Genomic DNA, 23,962 nt, shown 5'->3' with positions numbered 1-23,962 from the left:
TTGGGGAGGGTCAGGCAGGCAGAATGCTTGAGCCCAGGAGTTCAAGACCAGCCTGGGCAACATGGTAAAACTCATCTGTAAAAAAATACAAAAATTAGCTGGGCATAGTGGCAGGTGCTTATAGTCCCAGCTACTCAGAAGGCTGAGGTGGGAAAATCACTTGGGCCCAGGTGGATGAGGCTGCAGTGAGCTGTGATGGCACCGCTGCACTCCAGCATGGGCAGCAGAGCAAGACCCTGTTTCAAAACTCAATAAATAAAATAAAAATTAATTAAAAGGAACAGTCATATTTGGTTTCCTTTTAAATTCTACTAATAGAATTAGTGAAGCTCTATTCACTTTCCTAATCTTTTAAAACCTCGTTAGATTTAACTTTTTTAAAAATGTGAAATTTAGAGGCCATTGAATTATTTTATATGTGTTGGTTATATATAAACTTTTTTTTTTTTTTTTAGATGGAGTTTCACTCTGTCGCCCAGGCTGCAGTGCAGTGGCACAATCTCGGCTCACTGTAACCTCCGCCACCTCCTAGGTTCAAGGGATTCTCCTGCCTCAGCATCCTGAGTAGCTGGGACTACAGGCGTCCGCCACCATGCCCAACTAATCTTTGTATTTTTATTAGAGATGGGGTTTCACCATATTGGCCAGACTGGTCTCGAACTCCTGATCTTGTGATCCACCCGCCTCGGCCTCCAAAAGTGCTGGTATTACTGCTCACTAGCTATTTCTCCACTCACAAGGCCCTTAAAGCTGATCTTCAGTGAACTCTTCTATCAAATAATAGTGAGATCCGCTCTACCATCTCAAAATATTGTTTTATTTCAAAAAGGAAACATGTAATATATATAATATAATATATATAATGTACTACTTGTAAATTATACAATGCTATAACTGTTAGCTAAAGTTAAAATCATTATTTCCCAAAGCTTATGTGTTTCCTTTTGATAATTTTCTTAAAAATTATCTATATTATAGTTCATTACAGGAGATACCTTCATAATTTCAAAAATAAGTAAACTTAACTCATAGATCATTCAACAAAAACAAAAAAAAATCTTACATAGAACAACTAAAATTATCTAAATTCAAAGAAATTCCTATTTAAAAAATAACAAAACTAAAAGAATAGCAATATAACTTTGCTTCTTGGAAGTTTCAGGAAATGGATAATCTAGGATGGATCATTTTTCCAGAGAGAGAAGGGCTTATCCCATGAAAAACCAATGTGAAAAAAAATGTAACTATTTCAATAGAACTACTTCTAAAGTATAGTACACATTTTTCTGTTCTCTTAAACTGGGTAGAATACAGTATAATGAAGCCCTCTCCTGAGAACTCAAGAAGTGTAATGACTCAGGGCTGTGGTGTCGGAAGTCAGGGATCTCAGTCCTGGACCTAAAATCTGCTTCTTAGTTTTACAACTCTAAGCAAATTTCTTAACTTTCCTGTGCCTCGGCTATTTAACCTGCCAAACCAGGATAATAAGAGCTGTAAAACTTAGATAACAATATCTAAGTGCATAAGACAGTTACTCTGTAGTACAGTAACTGTTAGAAGGAAGGGAGAAGAGAAGAAAATCAAGAAATATCAAATCACCAATCCCTAGCATTGCATAGGTAAAGCCATGCTTTTTGAATGAAACTTTTTTTTATGGAAATATCATCAAAAGAGACTTCCCAGCAATGGTATCTATAATTCAAAGAGATGACCTGCCCTGCTCTTGCCCATCCTGATGTCCTACAATGTGCTTTTGTATATGAATGGAGATATGTAAGGATGTTTGACCCTACAACTAAGCAGCTCCAAGAATGGGTAGTTTCTCAGTTTTTTTCATAATACAGTCAACTCTCGACATCCGCAGTTCAAGCAACCACGTATGGAAAATATTCAGAAAAAATCCAACAATAAGAAATAACAATACAACACACACACACAAATTAGCCAGCCACGGTAGTGCACACCTGTGGTCCTAGCTACGCAGGAAGCTGAGGCGGGAAGATCACTTGAGCCTGGGAGGTTGAGGCTACAATGAGCCATGATTGCATCACAGAAAACTCACTTTAATTTACTGGCACATCCTACAAAATCTTGGGCATTTGGTGTTAATTCAAATTATAACCAGTTTTAACTAAACTTGCGATTTAACAAGAAAGTTCTCCTCTGAAATGCAGTCATATGACAATACAAACATCAAATTATCTGTTCCGTTGTCATTACAATCATTTTGATCAAAACCATAAAAATTTATTCAACAATGCCTAGACTATTTATGTTGAGAATTACTGAATACTTTGGGACTCACTGAAATAAAGCATAGCAAGCAGTTTCTGCAGATGTTTGCAAAAGGAAAAGCTCACCTCCAGATGTCACTTCCCTTAGAAAACAAGGAAGACTTGATCACTTCGGGGGCCATCCAGGCATAGGTGCCTGCTGCGCTCATTTTGGTGGTCCTGTGCCATTCCCTTGCCAACCCAAAATCTGTAATCTTCAATGTTTTATTGCAGATGTCATCATGCTCTATCTTCTCAAGTAGCAAAACTAAAGAAAAATCAAAAGTGAGAGACATTTGCACATTCTTTTAATTTTTCTGTCACAATTTTTCTATGGCATGTAAAACACAATCTTCACTGCAGTTGGCAGGATAAACAAGAATAAACTGGTATTTTACCATTTTACTTACAGCACACCTATTATAGTCTTTACTGGGTTATTTGTGCCTGAAGTTACAAGTTATTTTAAGATACAATTTAATGCTCTTTATGAGTAGTTCTCTTTCTGAGAAAGTAAATGATTTCTAAGAGCAAGAAACATTTCCTGAGATATCACAAGTAGGATCAGCAGTCTGTAAAAATTTACCTGATATGAAAAAATATATTATTTTCTGACCTAAGTACAGAATCTTTTCTACGGAAATGGAGAATATTGAAATTAGATGATATATTACCATAGCTCATTATTATCAAACATTATCTTACATTAAATTTGGAAAGGGCTTACAGATTCTTTAACTGATAAAGATAATGCAGGAGATATGATTGCTTTACTGGAGCTCAAAATATAGCAAAAAGTAAACACAGCGGTCATCCAGTTGCTGGTTTTCCCAATGCCAGCCTCCTGCCAATGTAGAGGATGCACAAGGGCAACTCCCAGGAGTGAAGCTGATGCCAGCATCTGTCCTGAGCTCTTGTGTAGCTCTGCAGCTGCAATAAATGTGCTTTCTTTATTATTATTATTATTATTATACTTTAAGTTCTAGGGTACATGTGCACAACATGCAGGTTTGATACATAGGTACACATGTGCCATGTTGGTTTGCTGCACCCATTAACTTGTCATTTACATTAGGTATTTCTCCTAATGCTATCCCTCCCCCTGCCCCCCATCCCATGACAGGCCCCTGTTTGTGATGTTCCCCACCCTATGTCCAATTCTTCTCATTGTTCAATTCCCACCTATGAGTGAGAACATGCAGTGTTTGGTTTTCTGTCCTTGTAATAGTTTGCTCAGAGTGATGGTTTCCAGCTTCATCCATGTCCCTGCAAAGGACATGAACTCATCCTTTTTTATGGCTGCATAGTATTCCATGTTGTATATGTGCCACGTTTTCTTAATCCAGTCTATCGTTGATGGACATTTGGGTTGGTTCCAAGTTTTTGTGATTGTGAATAGTGCTGCAATAAACATACGTGTGCATGTGTCTTTATAGCAGCATGATTTATAATCCTTTGGGTATATACCCAGTAATGTGGTGTTCCTATTTCTCCACATCCTCTCCAGCATCTGTTGTTTCCTGACTTTTTAATGGTCACCATTCTAACTGGTGTGAGATGGTATCTCATTGTGGTTTTGATTTGCATTTCTCTGATGACCAGTGATGATGAGCATTTTTTCATGTGTCTGTTGGCTGCAAAAATGTCTTCTTTGGGGAAGTGTCTGTTCATATCCTTTGCCCACTTTTTGATGGGGTTGTTTGATTTTTTTCTTGTAAATTTGTTTAATTTCTTTGTAGATTCTGGATATTAGCCCTTTGTCACATGGGTAGATGGCAAAAATTTTCTCCCATTCTGTAGGTTGCCTGTTTCCAGTACCACGCTGTTTTGGTTACTGTAGGCTTGTAGTATAGTTTTGAAGTCAGGTAGTGTGATGCCTCCAGCTTTGTTCTTTTTGCTTAGGATTGTCTTGGCAATGTGGGCTCTTTTGTGGTTCCATATGAACTTTAAAGTAGTTTTTTCCAATTCTGTGAAGAAAGTCATTGGTAGCTTGATGGGGATGGCATTGAATCTATAAATTACTTTGGGCAGTATGGCCATTTTCACGATATTGATTCTTTGCATCCATGAGCATTTCATTCACACCTCACCTGCACCCTCCTCCCTGGCCCTTCCCAGCACCTTCAGCTTACTCCCTTTTGCTGATCTGCCTCTGCCTAGACCCACGCAGAAATGTTCCCTAGGTTTTCCACGAGGCTCTAATGTAGCTGGAGGCTGCCACTCTCTCCTTTGGCTAATCCCTTCTATAGAGACAGAAGAGGGTATCTGATTTGTAGAACATAATAATAAAGAGGCTCATTTTTCTTTCAAATGTTAGTTTTAGTAAAAACTAACACTTCTGAGTATATTCTACTTGTCAGGTGAGGTTGTAGGTATTTTAATTACATAACCCATACGACAGTGCTACAGGTCGATACTATTATCTCCACTGTATACATAAAGACACCGAGGAACAGAGATGTTGAGTAATCTGTCCAGGGTCACAGAGCTAAGGAGCAGTGAAGTTCAAGTAGTCTGACTCCAGAGCCTATGGTCCTAACCACTGTGTACACATGTAGTTGATAGCTTTTACTAATTTTTCACAAGATCTTTCTTTATCCGTTGGAAATCTCTCTCTACTCAGGTGCCCATTCTCCTCCCTTTTGATTTCCTGTCATTGGTCAATTATTAACTGATCTAAACAGAGGCGGTGTAGAGTGGTGATGAACTGCAAGCCCTCTAGGGCCACCTGCTTGGATCCCATGTGCTTCTGCTTCCTTGCCTGTCTTGTGAATTACAATAGTACCTATATCATAAGATTGTAGGGATGAGTAAATGAATACGTATAAAGTGCTCAGAACAGTGGCTGAGACACAGTAAGCAATCTGTAAGAATTTCACACACACACACACTTTCATCAATGGGTTTGAAAGTGTTTTTAGCAAGTCTTCAAAATCAATTTCATGAACTTCAGGAAATCCTGCCTCTTTTTCAAGGCTTGAGATTTCACAGTGGATGTGCATTTTGATTGGATTGGATTGTCGAACATTTACAATATCAGGCAGTCATAGGAGCTAAGGTAATTGGAAGGAACCCAATTGGCAGAAACCAACACTAGGTTTAAATGTGGAGGGTTATTTGAGTAGGGGCTTATTAGATAAACAATCAATACTGAATAAATACTGTTATGTTATAACTTTTTTCTCCGTGTCATCTTGCAACTGAAATTTAGAGAGCAAGAACCATCTGTTCTATTCTTATTTCCATTATAGATATGAAGAATCCGATTTAGGATGGCTATATGCCCATGGTTATACAGTGGTTAGACAGTAAGGTCAACACGCTACCATTCCTACTCTTAATGCTGTACTACATAGGGAGAGATGGAGAAAAGGAGGGTGAGCGAGGCAGAGAGGAGAGAAATCAGAGACCCACTTCCATTTGAAATAGCCTTTCATTCTTCCTATCCATCTATACTGTCCTGATTTTCAAGGACCAGCTTCCTTAGAAAAACCCCCTAAACATCGCACAAAATTGTGAATGATTTTATCTTCCCTATCATTTGTTACTCACATATGACATTATTTTGTCGGTTATCTTTTTACCTAAGACTTCTCTACCTGTTATGTACAAGCTACTTAATCTCAGGAACTGTATTTTATAGCATTCTGTGAATCCTCCATATCGCCTAACATAGTGCCTTGTACATCACAATGTTCAATGGAATATCTTTTGTTAATGATAATTATCACCGATTCAAATAATAAGAATATTGCCCACCATTTACCAACTCTTGGCTATGCAGAGTTGTTTCCACACATTTAATATTTCACTTGATCGTGACACTAGTCTATGAGGCAGGAATATAATCTCCAGCTCAGAGTCTAGAAATGTTATCCAAGATCAAAGAGCTAAAACACAGAGCTGGAGTTCATCCCCAGCCCTCTTCTGCGCTGCTCAGAAGCTATTGGTTATAAGAAGAGGGCAAAGCAACCAGAAATCTCGTTTTGTGAGATTAATTTTTGAATGTTCCATCCACATCAGCTAAAGGCATATTTGTTTCTCGGTCCTTATTCCCTATGAGTATAAAGAAAAAAAAATACCTACAGAAAAAGAGATTTAGGTCCCCAATCCTTTAAACCCATGTACTTAAACTACAGAAAGAAGCTGAAACAATAACAAAAGAATACAGGGGAATTAATTAGCTTTTTTTTCATCAGCTGCATTATCTTTTCCTTCTAGAAATACCATTAATTTCACCTTTAAACAATAATTGTTCCTGCCACCAAAAGACCCCAAATTAACGATCAAAATGGCTTGCAGTTCTATAAAACTTTGTTTGTCAAAGCACTTTTATACACATTATCTCCCCATTCTTACAAACCACCAGACAGGCAGACATCAGAAAGGACTGATGAAAATAGGCTTCAAAACACTTCCTTGCCTCCTGATCCACACCCCAGACCCCAAGTAAGGGCTGGCAGCCCTTGCGATGCAAAGGTCAAAGAAAGTCTGCTCTAAATAATGAAAACAGCGTCAAAAGTGAGAACTAAAAACCAAACACTAACAAACTTCATTCCCAAATAAATGTGATGGCAGCGTATGATATTAGCAGGCTTGGTTCTGACAGTTTCAGCACAGCAGCCCCTATTCCTCGGTCCAAAGTTTCCACAGGAGCCAGGCACCTCCACACTGTGGGCTCACAGAAAAGAAGTTCAAATCACACTCCAAATGTCAACCCTTTAGGGTTCCATGAAAGGCCCATTGTTCTGGATGCCATTTCAGAGGTGTTCAGCAGAATTCCTGGAATGCCATATCTTTTGGGCAATGTGACTGAAACCAAAAATAGCCCGTCCCACAACAGGTAACATAATGGGGCACACTGCCAGGTTTCAGCCTAAAGACACGTGGTTGGCAGCCAACTTCCGCTTCCTGTCATTCACGCAGGCAGAACCACGGTGCACTAGCTGGTCACCACTGATTTTAATGTACAAACCAGGCAAACCAACTTTTTTGGCCACAGAAATGGTAAATTCTTGTAAGTATCCTAGCAACAACTGTTTGAGCACCCTTTCCTGTGACTTCAGTCAAGATTTTTGACCCTCGTTAGCTCCATTCTTTAACAACTGGCCTTTACAACCTTGTACTTAGCCTACTTATTCAACCATGAGGCACTGAATTTTTTTCAGCTCCTTTGAAGTTTCACATTGGTATTTTCAGAATTATAGTATATAACGTATATTTTTTTAAAAAGCAATTACTGTGTACACCATGTTCTCAACGTTGATGGGATCACTGTGTCCAAATTCCATTTAATGAGTCAAATGAGTTTCGATTAATCTTTAACTGGAAATGTATTATCCAAAAAAATGTCATAAGCAAGAAAACAAGTTGAGAAAAGCAATAATGTGAAAGAATATATTAACAAAAAACTTTACCAAACTTTATAAATTTCAACTTTGAGGACAATCCATAATTTATATGGAATGAATGATAATTTTCTAAATTGACATATAGCATAGAATATTTCTCATATTTCTTTCCACCCATTCCCCAGCAGCACCAGTTCCCCTTCACCCCAGCACCATCTGCCTCCCCCCCCTTCCCCCGACTTCTACCCCAGACACATACCCCCCACTCACTATCCAGCCTATGGAATAAAGCCCACACTTTCATTTTGGCCTCCGTCCCTTCTCAATCTCATTCTATAAAACTTTGTTTCTCAAAGCACTTTTATACACATTATCTCCCCATTCTTACAAACCTCCAGACAGGCAGACATGGGAAAGGACTGATGAAAATAGGCTTCAAAACACTTCCTTGCCTCCTGATTCACACCCTGGACCCCAAGTAATCTTTCCAGCTCTCTTTTGTACTCTCCCAAATGAACCCAATATTCTAACAATTCCGTGTGCCATTTCCCAAAACTACAGCATTGCCTTTTTCTGTCTCCTCACCTCCCTGTGCCTCCTTACAGAATGGAATGCCTTCCTCTTCTGCCCTCTATAAAACTCACACTTCCTACTGGACCTTCCACTCAATCAGGGCACCAGCACTGAGCTCTTAGTCCAGACCTCCATGGCATTAACTGTGAAGTCACTTACAAGTCCATTGGCCTTTGGAATCGCGACACTTCCTGCCCCAATATTAGATGAGTCTTTAAGCAACATCTTCCCATTGCCTTTTGCCTAACCTCAGCTACTTCTCTGCATTCTAATACATTTAGACTGTACCTTGCCCATTACACTTAAATCCTGTCTTGTCTTCCTTGTTACAATCTCATCTTATTAAATTGTAAGCAGCTTGAGGATAGAACTTGTGCCTAATTACTCTTTTTTTAATATGGCACAGCAACTGGCATTTTAACAAGCTCAAGTGTTTGTTGAATGAATGAGGAAATTAATAATGAATACTCTTAGGGGAAGAATGAATATGAAGAAGACAAATTATTATAAGCTTTTTCTTTCATGCTAAGTCAGCTGCTAATTACAAAAAATCGATTCACCTCTAACCTCCTAAAGAAGTATTAGGATCCTGGACATTAAGAAATGAAGACTGTTGGCCAGATGCGGTGGCTCAGGCCTGTAATTCCAGCACTTTGGGAGGCTAAGGTGGGAAGATCACTTGAGCCCAGGAGGTCAAGACCAATCTGGGCAATACAGTGAGAACTCCTACAAAAGAATTTAAAAATTGGCTGGGCATCATGGCACTCGCCTGTATAGTCTCAGCTATTTGGGTGGTTGAGGTAGGAGTATGACTTGAGCCCAGGAGGTTAAGGCTGTCCTGGACTGTGATAGCACTGCTGCACTCCAGCCTGGGCAACAGAGCAAGACCCTGTCTCAAAAAAAAGAAGATGAAAGAAGAAAGAAGAAAGAAGGAAGAAGGAAGAAGGAGGAGAAGGAGAAGAAGGAGGAGGAGGAGGAGGAGGAAGAGGAGGAGGAGAAGAAGAAGAAGAAGAAGAAGAAGAAGAAGAAGAAGAAGAAGAAGAAGAAGAAGAAGAAGAAGAAGAAGAAGAAGAAGAAAAAGGAGAAGAAATGAAGATTGTTTTAAAAATAATTATAGCAGAACAGTTATTTGAATATTGATCTATCAGTGGCATTTGACATAGCTGATCATTCTTCCCTGATACACTTTCTTCACTGGTCTCCACACTTCTGATTTTCCCCTTTACTTCTAGCTATTCCTGGGTCCTCCCTATCTCCCTGACCTCTAAAGACTGGAGACTACTAGGACTCAGTCCTTGGACCTCTGTCTAGTTTTTTCTTATTTACACTCACTCCCTAGATAATCTCAGTCAATCTCAGGGCTTCACATATCTTCTCATGCTGATGACTCTCACATTCATATTTCTAACCTGGTTCCCCTTCATCTAATTTCAAAACTGCTGCCAGTACAGTCCTGTTAATATGTAAATCAGACCACAGCTCTCCTCTGTTCAAAACTCTCTTGTGTCGTAGTAAAAGTCAAAGACCCTGTAGGCCCCGAGGACTGCATAGTCTGAGGGATCCCTGCTTCTCCCTCATGTCCTGCTGTTCTGCCCACCTTCACTTTTCTCCCAGCACACTGGCCTCCTGTTTTAGAAATCTTGCAATTTCTGTTCCCTGTAACAAGCATGTTCTTTCCCAGATAACCCACTTCCTCACTTACTTAGATTCTACTGAAAATCCATCTTCTCTGCAAGACTTGGCTTAGACACGCAATCTTTGACTGCTTAACTCAACATTTCCATCCTTCTTTGCAACTTTAATTTTTATACTGAGCACCTACCACTCTGCAAGATACTACACATTTTATTATTTATTTTCCTTAATGTCTGTCTCAATCACTAGAATGCAAGATCCTTAAGGGAGGAATTTGTGTCTGCTTTGTTCACTACTCAATACCAAGCGCCTAGGAGAGCTCTGTACATAGTATATGATCAACAGGTAACTATTGTATAAATGAATGAGCTAGCATACTAAATACAAGAAGAAAGGCTTCTGTAAAGAAAAAACAGATGTGGTAAGCTAAAACAGAACTTCGCATTGCTCGTATACTGAAATAAAATCCATCTTTCATGGGACAAGCCTTTTCATGGACACATAGTATACACAGTTTTAATGAGAAAATCACTTACATTTCATTGTATGTAAAGTCTAGCTCTAAATTTCTATCATGTTAGCATTTTAGTAGTCAAGGTACATAATAAAGCAAACTGAGGCAGAAATCTTCCATAATATTCTACATTAAGATATTAGTAAGAACGTAACATATTTAATACAACCGATGCATTATTTACAGAAAACCTGAAACAAAATAAACCACTTAAAATCACGTGAAGCCAGATCTTCAGAAGTAATAATTCAAACATCCTATATGCCATCAAGATACTTTCCAAAATGGAATATGATTTGCTCTTTTTCCAATAGCTTAAAAAATGCACAAACCAGTAATGAACCCTGGTAGTGAAACAGTTACAAGAGCAATTTAATACTTTATGCCTCCACCTTGACCCAACTTATCAACCCAAGTCACAAGCAGGCCTGCCAAAGTGTACAGATCTCAGCGCACCTGCAGGGAACAAGGCTCTGAACTGTTTCCTCATACTGCAGGCTGCCTGGAATCACCCAAGTTAGCCAAATTAAAAAGACTCTCATCTCCAACTAAAATGAACAAATACCTGATTAAGCGATACCTGATTCTGTAGAATGAATAAAAATAATAATGTTATTAGGCTGCAAAGAGTTGTAGAAAATGTTTAGGTATCAATGAGTTCACATACACACATTAGGAAATATTTAAAGCATAAATATTTTAAATGTAAAACACTTTGAAGTGTTTCTAAGTAAAATATTAAAATGAATATAGTCGACAGCTTGCATTTACATTTTGTCTTACAGTTTACCAAATTCTGTGACATTTATGAGGAATTGGCAAACTAGAGCCCACAGGCTAAATCCAGCACAATGCCTCTTTTGTAAATAAAGTTTTATTGGAACACTGCCACACTCATTTGTTTACATATTGTCAAGGATGTTTTTGGCTACAACAGCAGAATTACATAGTTGCAAACAGAGACCATATGGGCTGCAAAATCAAAAAGATTTACTATCTGGCCCTATACAGGAGAAATTTGCCAACCCCAGACTTACACTATCTCACTTAATCGTCACATCACCCTATTCAGAAAGCTAGTGGAGTCAGACAGAGCTCAAACCTTCTACCACAACAACACTATTTGTCCTCAAATGTGAAAAGAACAAATGCTCTGAGATGTTCCTTTTCCCAGAGTCATAACAGCAGAATATATCAGGCATACTGTCACCTGGCTCCTGCTACGACTCACCATACACTTATCAGCAGACAGTTACTTGATTTGGATATAGTCTATAGCCAATGGAAGAATTTCTATATCAACCCAGATAACATATAAGAAGGAATCCACAAATCTGGTCCTCAGAACTGCAGCTTTCAAACTTTACTCTGTATCTGAATCATCTGGAATTGTCAAAGAAAAATTATTGTCTCATCAGAAAGTAACATAGATTAATGGATGCCTAAGGGTTAAATCTATGTTAAAGCAAATTAGTAAAATGTTAATGGTAGAATCTAGGCAGTGGGATTATAAGTGAAATAATTTTTGTAAGTGAATAATTTTAAGGGAATTATTTTATTTATTTATTTATTTATTTATTTATTTATTGACAGCATCTGGCTCTATCACCCAGGCTGGAGTACAATGGCACGATTTCAGCTCACTGCAACCTCCACCTCCTCAGTTCAAGCAATTCTCCTGCTTAGCCTCCCAAGTAGCTGAGATTACAGGCATCCACCACCACGTCTGGCTAATTTCTGTATTTTTAGTAGAGACAGGGTTTCACCATGTTGGCCAGGCTGGTCTCGAACTCCTGACCTCAAGTGATCCACCCACCTCAGCCTCTCAAAGTACTGGAATTACAGTGTGAACCACTGTACCCAGCCTTAAGTAAAATTTTAATTTTCACTTAAAATGATTTCGGTTCTATATATTCCAAGATTTTCAAAATAAAATATTAGGGAAAAAAATGCATTGCTTATTCCTAAGGTTCACTGAAGCAGAATATCCCAAAATGAGACAGAACATGTGATTTTTGAAAAGTTCTCAGGGAGATTCTGATGCCACAATAGGTGTGGGAACTACTGCTAAAGAGTGTCAGTCTGTATCAACAGAACTAATCATTTAGCCTACAGGTTCTCAAAGTATGGTCTAGGGATCCCCAGGGTTCCCTAAGATGGCAACAGTGTGAATGCAGGAGCAGATATGAACATCCATCTGTCTTCTCTCACAGTCTGGCATGAAAGTGAACTCCACAAGTGCAAAGAAATGCCACCATCCTCATTAAATTTGTTTTGGAAAATATGGGAGTTTTCCCATCACAAATGCCATGTTAAGATGTAATGGAGGCCGGGCGCGGTGGCTCAAGCCTGTAATCCCAGCACTTTGGGAGGCCGAGACGGGCGGATCACGAGGTCAGGAGATCGAGACCATCCTGGCTAACACGGTGAAACCCCGTCTCTATTAAGAAATACAAAAAACTAGCCGGGCGAGGTGGCGGGCGCCTGTAGTCCCAGCTACTCGGGAGGCTGAGGCCGGAGAATGGCATGAACCCGGGAGGCGGAGCTTGCAGTGAGCTGAGATCCGGCCACTGCACTCCAGCCTGGGCGACAGAGCGAGACTCCGTCTCAAAAAAAAAAAAAAAAAAAAGATGTAATGGAGTCTACGTTATATTCATATTATTAAACATTTTTAAAATTTATCATTTTAAATTTCTAATATGATAAATATCAATTGATATAAAGCAAAGCTCTTTGGGAGTCCTGAAAGCAAATATACGAGAACTGTTAATCCAGGCAATATACAGAGACAATAAAACACAAGTTCCAGGATCAGAGGTCCCAGATTCAATTCTTAGTTCCACCCTTTGATGGGCTGAATGACTTTGATCAAGTCAACTAACCACTGAGTTCAGTTTTTTTTTTTTTTAACCTGTAAGTTGGGGATAATTAGAGTGTCACCTCAAAAGGTTGTAGTGACAAATAAATGAGGATAAATTGTGAGTAGTGCTCAGCATCTAGTATGCCCTAAATAAATGTTAACAACTAATCTTGTTACTATTAGGTTGGTGCACAGGTAATTGTGGTTTTTGCAATGATTAATACTATCATTTAGTTAAAAGCACTCAACATGAAGCAATATTTGGAGAAGATGAATTTTAAAAACTAAGTTTACACTGCCTAGCGGTCAACTGTACAAATTTAAGTTTCAGGCTCCAAAATAAAGCCATCACAGCTCTCCCAGGTCCCCCACAAAACCTTCTGCCTGTTAAAATTCCTTCATTGGGGTGCTTTTACTTTTCGGGAGCCCTGGATTACCTCAGAGGGTTTGGGGAGCCTCAGAGGGTTTGGGGACAGTCATTAACGTTTGGAGTTAAGATCATCGGCCTGACATGGTAAAGCTAGAGAATATTTTCTAATTTTGGAGGGAGTTAGAAATCAGAGAGAAAATGTGGTCTAAATTAATTCAGTAAACAAACTGCGATGCTAAAAAGTAGGCTTGGATTGTAAATGATAAACAATGTGGTCAAACCAATGTCTAAGTAAATTATTTTAGTTTTTATTATTGCCATTCTGACAATCTATGATAGTACAGTCATAAAGCAAATGACACCAAGCTTATGTTTCTCTGTCTGTAGATGTGTCTTCTCGCAGCAGACCATACTACACTACTCCTCAATAACCATCAGTGGCTCTCCCTTGTCTCTTAAATAGTCCATACATCTTAGCATGGCATCCATGACACTCATTGCCTGACCACATGCTAAATGCCTGTTTCCTTCCCCCACAAAAAACCCTTTCTCCACTTTTCATTCTAGTTACACTTAACGACTCATTGTTCCCTGAAAAAGCCATATGTTTTCATGCCAGTATTTACCTAATTGCCTCTAATGGGTTAGGAAACATTAAACAGATTTTTCCTACAGGACTTCTGACAAATCTCCCAAGAAATGAATACAGTATCAGAAATCAAGACAATCAGGCTCAATGAAGTTATATAACTTGCTCAAGGTCACACAGCTAGTAAATGAGGATACTGATATTCAAATCCAGATCTGACTGATTTTAAAGGCAATGCTAGATAGAGCCAGAGGTGGTGGCTCTTACATGTAATCCCAGCACTTTGGGAGGCTGAGGAGGAAGGATGATGGCTTGAGTCCAGGAGTTTGAGACCAGCCTGGGCTACATAGCAAGACTTTTTATTACCAAAAAAAAAAAAAAAAAAAAAAGCCAATGCTCTTTCCCTTAGCTGCACTATTCTGGTAAGTTTAGCACTTAAATGCTAGTGTGAGAAAGCAGGGCTTACAAATGACCTTCTTAAATGGGTAGAGTAGATAAAATACTTTCCTCTGTCTCCTTTACCCTGCTTTGATATACTTGCCAATGATTACAAAACTGATCAAATATGGATAGTTTGCATAATTCAGAACTAACTAGCTATACCCCTCACAACTACAAAAAATAAGGCATTGCCTATTTTTTAAAACATTTTAAAATTTGTAGTCCAGGGTGTCACTATGTTCCCCAAACTGGTCTCGAACTCCTGGGCTCAAGCAATCCTCCCACCTTGGCCTCCCAAAGTGCCAGGATTATAGATAGGTATGAGCCACCACACCTGGCCAGCTACTTACTTTTTAATATGCAAGCATGAAAATGATGGGGGAAGATGTGGTGACTCTTTTGTGATTGCTATTCTTCTAAAAGTCTAACCTTTTGCTAACTTTGTTTCAAAAGCAGATGTAGATCTCAGTTACGATTGGGACATCTGGACTGACTTCTCTGTGCCTCCTGGAACAGGAAGCAGCTATAGCATGAAGCTACGTGTCCTGAGTATAACAACAGAAGAGAGAAGGGGACTTATGTCTTATAACTGATAATAGTGAAATTAATAGCTTCCCCAAATCACCCTGATGAGCTATTTAAACATCTTACTTGGAGATTACATTTTCCATAATTTTCTCAGATAGTTCTTTTATTTACACAGTACTAATGAAAAAAAGCTAAAGCAAAATTTATATTCCGTTTGCAGTTTGTCATAGTAAGAGCTCCAAATGGCATTTCATAATAAATACAACTATTGTAGATATATTTGTAGTTGTAAATAATACTGTAGATAGATAATAATTATTCCCGAAAGACTAAAAACATTGAGATAATAAATACTTAATCATTGAAATAAAAAAGTATAAAAGTAAGTAGCTACCATAATTTGTGGCTCAGTTCCCCATGGAAAGCTTATTTCCTCTCAAGAAAAAAGAAAATAGAACACAATAAGCAATATCACAAAAGAAAAAGGAAACCATAAATGATGCCACATAATTTTTTTTTTTTTTTTTTTTTTTTTTTTGAGACAGAGTCTCACTCTGTCGCCCAGGCTGGCGTACAGTGGTGCGGTCTCGGCTCACTGCAACCCCCGCCTTCTGGGTTCAAGCAATTCTCTGCCTCAGCCTCCCAAGTAGCTGGGATTACAGGCACCTGCCACCACACCCGGCTAACTTTTTGTATTTTAGGTAGAGACGGGGTTTCACCATCTTGGCCAGGCTGGTCTCGAACTCCTGACCTCGTGATCCACCCGCCTCGGCTCGTGAATGATGCCACACAATCCTATTTCAATCCTGCACTTCTGCAGTTTTTGTTTAAAACTCTTAAATGAAATTCTAATATTTCAAACCATCCTTAGTAATTCTTATATTGCAGATTTTATCTTCACTGCCCCCTGGGAACCTCTCTGCAAAATACTCCCATTGCTACCACTCTGGGCAGAGTCGGTGCCCCCTCTCATACAGACAACCTTGAAAGCCATCACTTGAGCCCACTGCAGTCCCTTCTCCACAGAGGCCAGTACCGTCACTCAGAGTGAAACCTCCATGTGCACAGCAGAGGGAGGCCTGCCAGGCCCGCCCCATGCGTGCCTTTCCTCACCAGCCTTCTCCTCACACCTCCAATATGGAAGGCTCATTTTTGCTTCCTCTTTCCTTTGCCTGGGTCTTTGCTTGACTAATTCGTGGCCCCTCCTCGGAGTACCTTCCCTGGAGAGCCACTGTGTGAAACAGCACCCCCATCCTCCATGCTACCACTCTCCACCCCTTACCATGCTTAATTTTCTTGACGGCACTTACTAATCTATTTGTGATTACGTGACTGCCATCTATCTTCCCCGTTAGACTAAGCTCTATGATGGCAGATTTGTTGTCATTGATGTCTGGCTTGCCATGTGTTCCTGAGGCCCAGAAGTGACTGGCACAGGGTGGGCATTCCAAAAGTGTTAAATGAGTTCCAGCTCTCCACAATGTTTTTCTCTTCTGCAAATGCATATAACACCGATGATTTTCACAGTAACCTGAAGTTGCTTTTTATTGTTCTCTGGGGGATGCATATAGGTAGACTTATATAAAGTATTTTCCACTTATTTTGCATCCAGGAGGGAGTTACAGGGCCTAGTATTTATTTAAAACATAAATGATGCTTAAAGCTTGCTAACTTGGCACAACTTTCAATCTGTTGCTACCTGTTAGAAAAAGGACAAAGTTGTTTATATCATTCACAACATATCAGCTATTATCTAGACATAGATATTCCCCCACAAGATATGATAAAACTTAAGAAGATCTACTAGAAAAGATAAAAGAAAATCTGTCAAGAATAACATATTCTCCAGACAAATTTAAAAGTTTGTTTAAAACAGTGATTTCCGGCCTGGCCCGGTGGCTCACGCCTGTAATCCCAGCACTTTGGGAGACCGAGGTGGGCGGATCACGAGGTCAGGAGATCGAGACCATCCTGGCTAACACAGTGAAACCCCATCTCTACTAAAAAAAAAAAATACAAAAAACTAGCCGGGCGTGGTGGCGGGCGCCTGTTGTCCTAGCTACTCGGGAGGCTGAGCCAGGAGAATGGCGTGAACCTGGGAGACGAAGCTTGCAGTGAGCAGAGATTGTGCCACTGTACTCCAGCCTGGGCGACAAAGCAAGACTCCGTCTCAAAAAAAAAAAAAAAAAAAAGTGATTTCCACTGAATTTGGCTCCAAGTAGTCTTCTATTAGCTCTTTGGTACATGAGTACACTTTGGAGTGAAAATGAAATTCAATATTGATTTTTAAAACCTTGTTTACGTTATCACTAACTCACTACCACCATTAGCAAATATCCAATAAAGTCAAACAAAACATGCTGAAATTGAGTACCTGTTATACTCAAAAGTCATATAACTTTTATATGACTTTTTTTTGGTATGACTTGTTTTTATATAAACAAGAAGTTAGAGCTTCATATACAGCAGAGAATGTCAACTCTGCATTTATTCATTGAACAAATAAAATCAGACATTCAGGATAAAGACCATGTGTGAGGTACCATGGTTTGCACATTCTAGACCCCAGTCACACTTTTCACTTTATAGTAATTGAATAACTATGATAATGGTCATAGTGTAACAAATACTTGGCCAGGCTAGTGACTAGCTAATTAAGTCTTTTATAAGAGTGCAACAATTTAAAGCAAAGGGAATCTTGCCTGACAATTATAGAAATTAAAATACTCCACGAAGTTTGGCAATTTATTCTGAGACTGAAAAGTCTTTCAAAAACTAAGTAGCAGCATGTAATCACCTTCAAATTATGTAATATCTACTGAATATACAGTAGTCTATACTCCACTATACAAGTTTTTCTGGTGTCAGTAAAGACTGTTTGGCCATAGTTATTGTTCCAGGGTCATGTTAGTTCTTTTTACCATTTAATAATATTAGGAGTTCTTTAAACATTTATCTTTTATAGAACTTTATAAAAATTTACTATTTGCATTAATTGCTATGGATTGTTGTTTGATCCATAAATCCTATGGATTGTTAATCCATAGGAATGGATCAACATTTTTTAAAACATGCTTTAAAAGCACTAGCAAACATTCTCTACCCTGTGTGGTGTGAACTTCGAAAAGTATTGCAACCAAACAAAACTAAGTACAATGTAAAAGTTAAAGGGCCTATGCCCTTTAACTTTTTAGCCTAAGGACCAGTACCACCCAAGTGTTTGTTTGTGTTGATGATTTGGATACATTTGTAAAATGTTGGGTTCTGTGTTGTCACAGAGTTGCTGCAACCACCAAGAGGCAGGGGAAGGAACGAATGGTGCTGTTGATGTCCTTAAAATACCTGGTTCTGCAGAAAACTCCCAGCAGTCACAGGCTTTCAGGACACCACTGGAAAGAGGGCGTATGGGACACGTGGACAAGTCACCCATTCTATGGCAGCACCTGGTCAGACATTTCTTTTATTGAAAAAAATTACATTATTGAAAGAAAAGTGTATTTTAGGAAATTGCACTCTGTTTTCACTATAACATAGTTCAAAAGCAAGCAATGCTATAGTCCTTCACGTGGTCTGTCAAAGTACTAAGAATACACCACTACCACTACCACTACCACTACCACTAATAACATATTTTGTTAGACTTTGCTCTCATCGCCTAAGCAGATGCAATCTAAGTTATAGAGAGACTTGGGGGGAAGGAGGATCATGAAATAATGCCTAATGCTTATGCTTAGCTATACTATTCCAATTATTTACAATTCCCAGCGAAAATGCTACATTAGTAATTTTCAAGTAAATTTCTTCTTGTCACTCTTCTTTAGGGACAATGTTTTCACTTGAGCTAGCTCCTGTCCTAGCAGGTTTCACAGGATTGAAAGACTCCAGCTATTGTAGGCCAATGCCAGTTCTGGCTGCATCCTTAAACCTTTCAAGGGATTTCATCTCATTCTAAGAATATGAAGTGATCTTCAATATTAAAGAACCAACATCAAACAGCTATTCTATAAGGTTCTTTTATACAGCAAAGTTTCATAGGATTTGCATTTAAGTCATTTGTCAGTTCTTTACTGACATCTGGAAAATCCACCCTGATTTATAAATAAAATCAATGACACTGGCCAGGTCTTCAGGGTTTCAAGTACCTGTGCAAGGACAATGCACTTGTTATTAACCCAAAAGTGCATTACGGTGCACACCATGCCTCTTGTCTGGAGAAAAGAAGTCATTGAACCAATAACAAAATCATATTTCACGTAGAGACACTTTTTTTTTTTTTTGAGACAGAGTCTCACTCTATCTCCTAGGCTGGAGTGCAATGGTGCGATCTTGGCTCACTGCCACTTCCGCCTCCCGGGTTCAAGTGATTCTCATGCCTCAGCCTCCCAAGTAGCTGGGATTACAGGCGACTGCCACTACGCTGGGCTAATTTTTGTACTTTTAGTAGAGAAAGGGTTTCGCCATGTTGGCCAGGCTGGTCTCAAACTCCTGACCTCAGGTGATTCGCCCGCCTTGGCCTCCCAAAGTGCTGGGATTACAGGTATGAGCCACACGCCCGGTCCATAGAGAGACATTTGAATGAAAAAAGTCTTTGGAAAAGGTAAGAGACATAAAGTCATATTTTGGATAGGCAAACAGCAACCTCAATACAGCACTTGTAAAGTTGACGTCCCCGAGTGCATTCGAGGACTTTGATGAAGGCCACTGGGCGAGGACCGTCATGGGTTCCATATAATCTGCAGAAGGCCTCGGTTTGCAAAGTCCTACCCAGATGAATCACCTCTGGTATTGAAAGGCCTGACTGCTCCCTGAGGTTTCTAGGAGATCCAGGTATTTTACAAATGTTTCATCTACAAGCAAGTCTGGTCTGAGCTTCTTTAAAAAGCACCCAAAGGCAAGTCAAGGTTAAGCGTGTCACCAGCCCCAAAGCAAGTAACCAAGGACTAGCTGGACCTCCAAGCCCTGAAGGCCTGGACATGAGCTGCTGCTGGCGCCCTAAGGCTGACTCCCGTCTCTTTCCATCTGGTACTATGTCCTGTGGAGCCCGCCCTAGGCTGGCACGAAGGTAGTCTTCCCCCACCTCCCCCTAGCCCCACTTACTGTTGCTGGACTTGAGGTCCCGGTGCAGGATGGGCACGAAGGCCTCTTCGTGCAGGTAGAGCATGCCCCGCGCTATCTGCACGGCCCAGTTGACCAGCACGTGCGGAGGGATGCGGCGCGCGCGGCGGGGGCCGGGCGCGCGCGGGTCCGGGGCGGCGTTGGCAGCGGCCAGGGCACGGTTGAGCGCTCCGCCGCGGGCGAACTCCAGCACCAGGCAGAGGTGCGGCTGCTGCAGGCACACGCCGCGCAGCTCGATGATGTTTGGGTGCCGCAACATGGCGAAGAGCCGAGCCTCGCGCCGCACGCTCTCGGCTGCCGCCGCAGCGTCCTGCTCCGGGTCCCGGCGCGCCGCCTTCACCGCCACCTCCTGGCCCTGCCAGGTGGCGCGGTACACCTGCCCGAAGCCCCCCGCGCCGATGAGCTCCTTCAGCTCCAGCCGCTCGAAGGCGACGTGCACCGGGGAGCTGGGCCGCGGGGGCGGCGGCGCAGGCGGCGGCGCGGGGCTGGCTGCCGGGCGGCAGGGAGCCACGTAGTTGGCGGGGAAGATGCCGAGGCGCCGCTGCACCTGGCCTGCCCACCAGCCCTCGTCGCCCGACACGGCGGCGTCCTGCGACAGCACCTCCACCAGCTGGCCGCGCCGCAGGCTCAGCTCGTCCTCGCCGCGAGCCTCGTAGTCATAGAGAGCGGCCCACAGCCCCGCGCCAGCCGAGGCCGAGCCTCCCGAGGAGGTGGACGACGAGGACGCTGAGCCGCCTGGGGCTCCCCGGGCCGAGGACACCGGGGTGTCGGCCGCGCACTCGGCGCCCGGCAAAGCCATGGGGGTAGCCGTGCGGGGAAGGCGGAGCGGGAGGCTGGGCTCAGCCTCCCGGGCGGCCCCGGGCGCGCATCGTCCGGCGGGGTGGCAGTCGGCGCCGGGGGAAGGCGAGGGGGAAGGAATCGCGATCGGTGACGGCAGCGATCACGGGCTTGCTGCCCAAAGGGCCCGGCCTCGGCCCGCGTTCCTGCCCAGCCGCCTCTCCTTCCGCAGAGGTCCTCGCAGCCGCGGGCGATGTCCCACCATGGTCGTGCCCAGGGCCTGCGGCCCGCCCGCCGCGCGCTCCTTAGCCCGATCCCAGGACGCCCCACCCTACCCCAGCCGCGCCAGGGCCGCCCCGCCCCCTCCGGGTCCATTCCGCGCTGCTCCCCCCCCGGGCCCGCCCCCTAGGCCTGTCCCCAGGGCCTTCCCGCCCCTCCCCCAGCCGCCCCGCCCTCTCCAGGTTCATTCCGCCCTCCTTGACCCGTCCCGGGCGCTCAGTCTGCGCCCGCCCTATGGGCCCGCCTTCCTGGGTTCGCCCCACCTTTCCCCACCAACTGCACCAGCCCGCCCCGCCCTCGCCAGGTTCACTTCCCTTTTCTGTGCCAGTCCCCAGAGCCTCGTCCCGCCCCTGGCGCCCGGGCCCGTCCCCCACCACCTTGGGCGGGTCCCGCCCCCTGGGCCTGCCTGGCTGGTCCCGCCCCGCCTCCGCCGCAGGTGCCCCGGAGCAATGGTGAGCCGCGCCCACGTGGCCTGGGAGGCGGGGTCGGCCGTCATCCGCTATACATTTTCGGGAGAGTTTAAATTAAGCCAAAGAAAGACCGAGAGAGTGGACGCTTCTCCAAGAAGCGGTGGGAGAGGGTTGAGAAGATGTGGGGCTTTAGGGTGTGGCGGGGAGAGGGAGAGTTGCAGTTCTGGGAGAGTGACAGGGAATCTCAGAACGGGCTGCAGAAGAAATTGTAGCGCAGTGCCAGATCTGGGCCAGTGCGTGTGGCAAGTCACCAAGCTAAGCGCGTTTGAGCCACCGTGCATCTCAGAACTGACTAGGTTACAGATTGCAGCGCAGAGTGACCCGTGATCAGTATAGTCCCAGAAGCTCCATGTTGGTCAATCCCTTGCTTATCTGTACTGTCTACTCAGATGGAACATGCCCCAGTCTCCCTGGAAAGCCACAGTTTTGGGTTTAGGAGGCATTGGCAATGGTTGGGTGCCAGAGGTTGACAGGTTACTGTGGCAGGTGATGAGGTTAAAAAGAAGCGTTTTATTATTAAAATTCTAAAATATTAGATTATCCTGTGGTAGGCCAGAATTTCCTAACGTGTGGATCTTGTACTTCCAATAACAGGAGGGACAATTTTAGATATTACGAGGATAGAGCATACAGTAACATTCTGAGTTACATAAAGAGAGATTTATTGCCTTTTCAGTTTTCTTTCAGTCTCTCAGATCAAACTACTTATTGGCTGTGTGACCTTGAGCAAGTTTCTTTATTTCTCTGTGACTCAGTTTTCTCATCTATAAAATGGGAATAATAAAAAATAGTACCTACTTTATAGTGTTTTCAGGAAGACTAAATGAATTAATAGTTTTACAGTTGATCTTCTGCATCTGCAGAATCAACCAACAGCTGGTCAAAAATGTTTTTTAAAAAACCAAAAAATAGCAATACAATACAAATAATACAAATAAAATACAGCATAACAACTATTTACATCGCATTTGCATTATAGTAGGCATTATTATTTTATATTATGTTAGGTATATTTTATATTACATTTTATATTATATATTATTTTATATTATATTAGGTTAGGTATATTAGGTAATCTAAGTATTTAAAGTATGGGCATGCTTTGGAGATATTGCAAGCTTGGTTCCAGATCGCTGCAATAAAGCAAGTGACATGAATTTTTTGATTTCCCAGTGCATATAAAAGTTATGTTTCCAGTATACTGTAATTATAAGTGTGCAATAGCATTGTGTCTGAAGAATGCTGATACCTTAACTTTAAGTGCTTTATAGGTAAAGTGTGCTAATGATCATCTGAACCTTCAGCAAGTCATAATCTTTTAGCTGGCGGAGGCTCTTGCCTCTATGTTGATAGCTGCTGACTGATCAAGGCAGTGGTTGCATAAAAGTTGGAGCGGCTGTGGCAAATTCTTAAGGCAACAATGAAGTTTGTCACATGGATTGACTTTACCTTTCTCAAAAGACTTCTCCGTAGCATGGGAAGCTGTTTGATACCATTTTAACAACAATAGAACTTCTTTCAAACTTTGAGTGATCCTTCTTAAACCCTGCTGCTGTTTTACCAACCAAGTTTGTGATATTCAAAATCCTTTTTGTCATTTCAAAGTGTTCATAGCATCTCCTCTGGGAGTAGATTCCATCTCAAGAAACTTTTTTTTTTTTTTTTTTTTTGCCTATCCATAAGAAGCAACTCTACTCCTCATCTGTTCAAGTTTGATCATGAGATTGTAGCAATTCAGTCACATTTTCAGTCTCCACTTCTAATTCCAGTTCTCTTGCTATTTTCACCACATCTGCAGTTCCTTTCTCCACTGAAGTCGTGAACTTCTCAGTCATTCATGAGGGTTAGAATCAACTTCCAAACTCCTGTTAATGTTGATATTTTGACCTCCTCTCATGAATTATGAGTGTTTTTAATGGCATCTAGAATGGTGAATCCTATTTTCCTTGCCCATATCCCATAGCAGAGGAATTGCTATCTTTGGCACCTATGGCCTTTCAAAATGTGTGTTTTTTTGTTTTTTTGTTTTTTTTTTTTTTTTTTGAAACGGAGTCTCTCTCTCTGTCGCCCAGGCTGGAGTGCAGTGGCGCCATCTCAGCTCACTGCAAGCTCTGCCTCCTGGGTTCACACCATTCTCCTGCCTCAGCCACCCAAGTAGCTGGAAATACAGGCGCTCGCCAACATGCC

At 41.8% G+C, this 23,962-nt stretch overlaps 1 protein-coding gene across 1 annotated transcript in view; it reads right to left on the bottom strand.

Annotated features, from left to right (window-relative positions):
- The window catches only part of MAP3K21 (mitogen-activated protein kinase kinase kinase 21), a 53,201-nt gene extending 31,864 nt beyond the window's left edge, over positions 1-21,337 (bottom strand). The window contains exons 1-2 of the mRNA XM_025396974.1: positions 20,232-21,337; positions 2,361-2,541 (exon numbers count right to left, since the gene is read on the bottom strand). Of these exons, the coding sequence (XP_025252759.1) occupies positions 2,361-2,541; positions 20,232-21,048 (998 nt within the window). The 5' untranslated portion in view covers positions 21,049-21,337. The remainder of the gene's footprint in view (positions 1-2,360; positions 2,542-20,231) is intronic.
- Between the last annotated feature and the right edge of the window lie 2,625 nt (positions 21,338-23,962).

The sequence above is a fragment of the Theropithecus gelada genome, chromosome 1 (assembly GCF_003255815.1).
Source record: "Theropithecus gelada isolate Dixy chromosome 1, Tgel_1.0, whole genome shotgun sequence".
Classification (NCBI taxonomy): Eukaryota; Metazoa; Chordata; class Mammalia; order Primates; family Cercopithecidae; genus Theropithecus; species Theropithecus gelada.
This window is presented reverse-complemented; position numbering and strand designations above follow the sequence as displayed.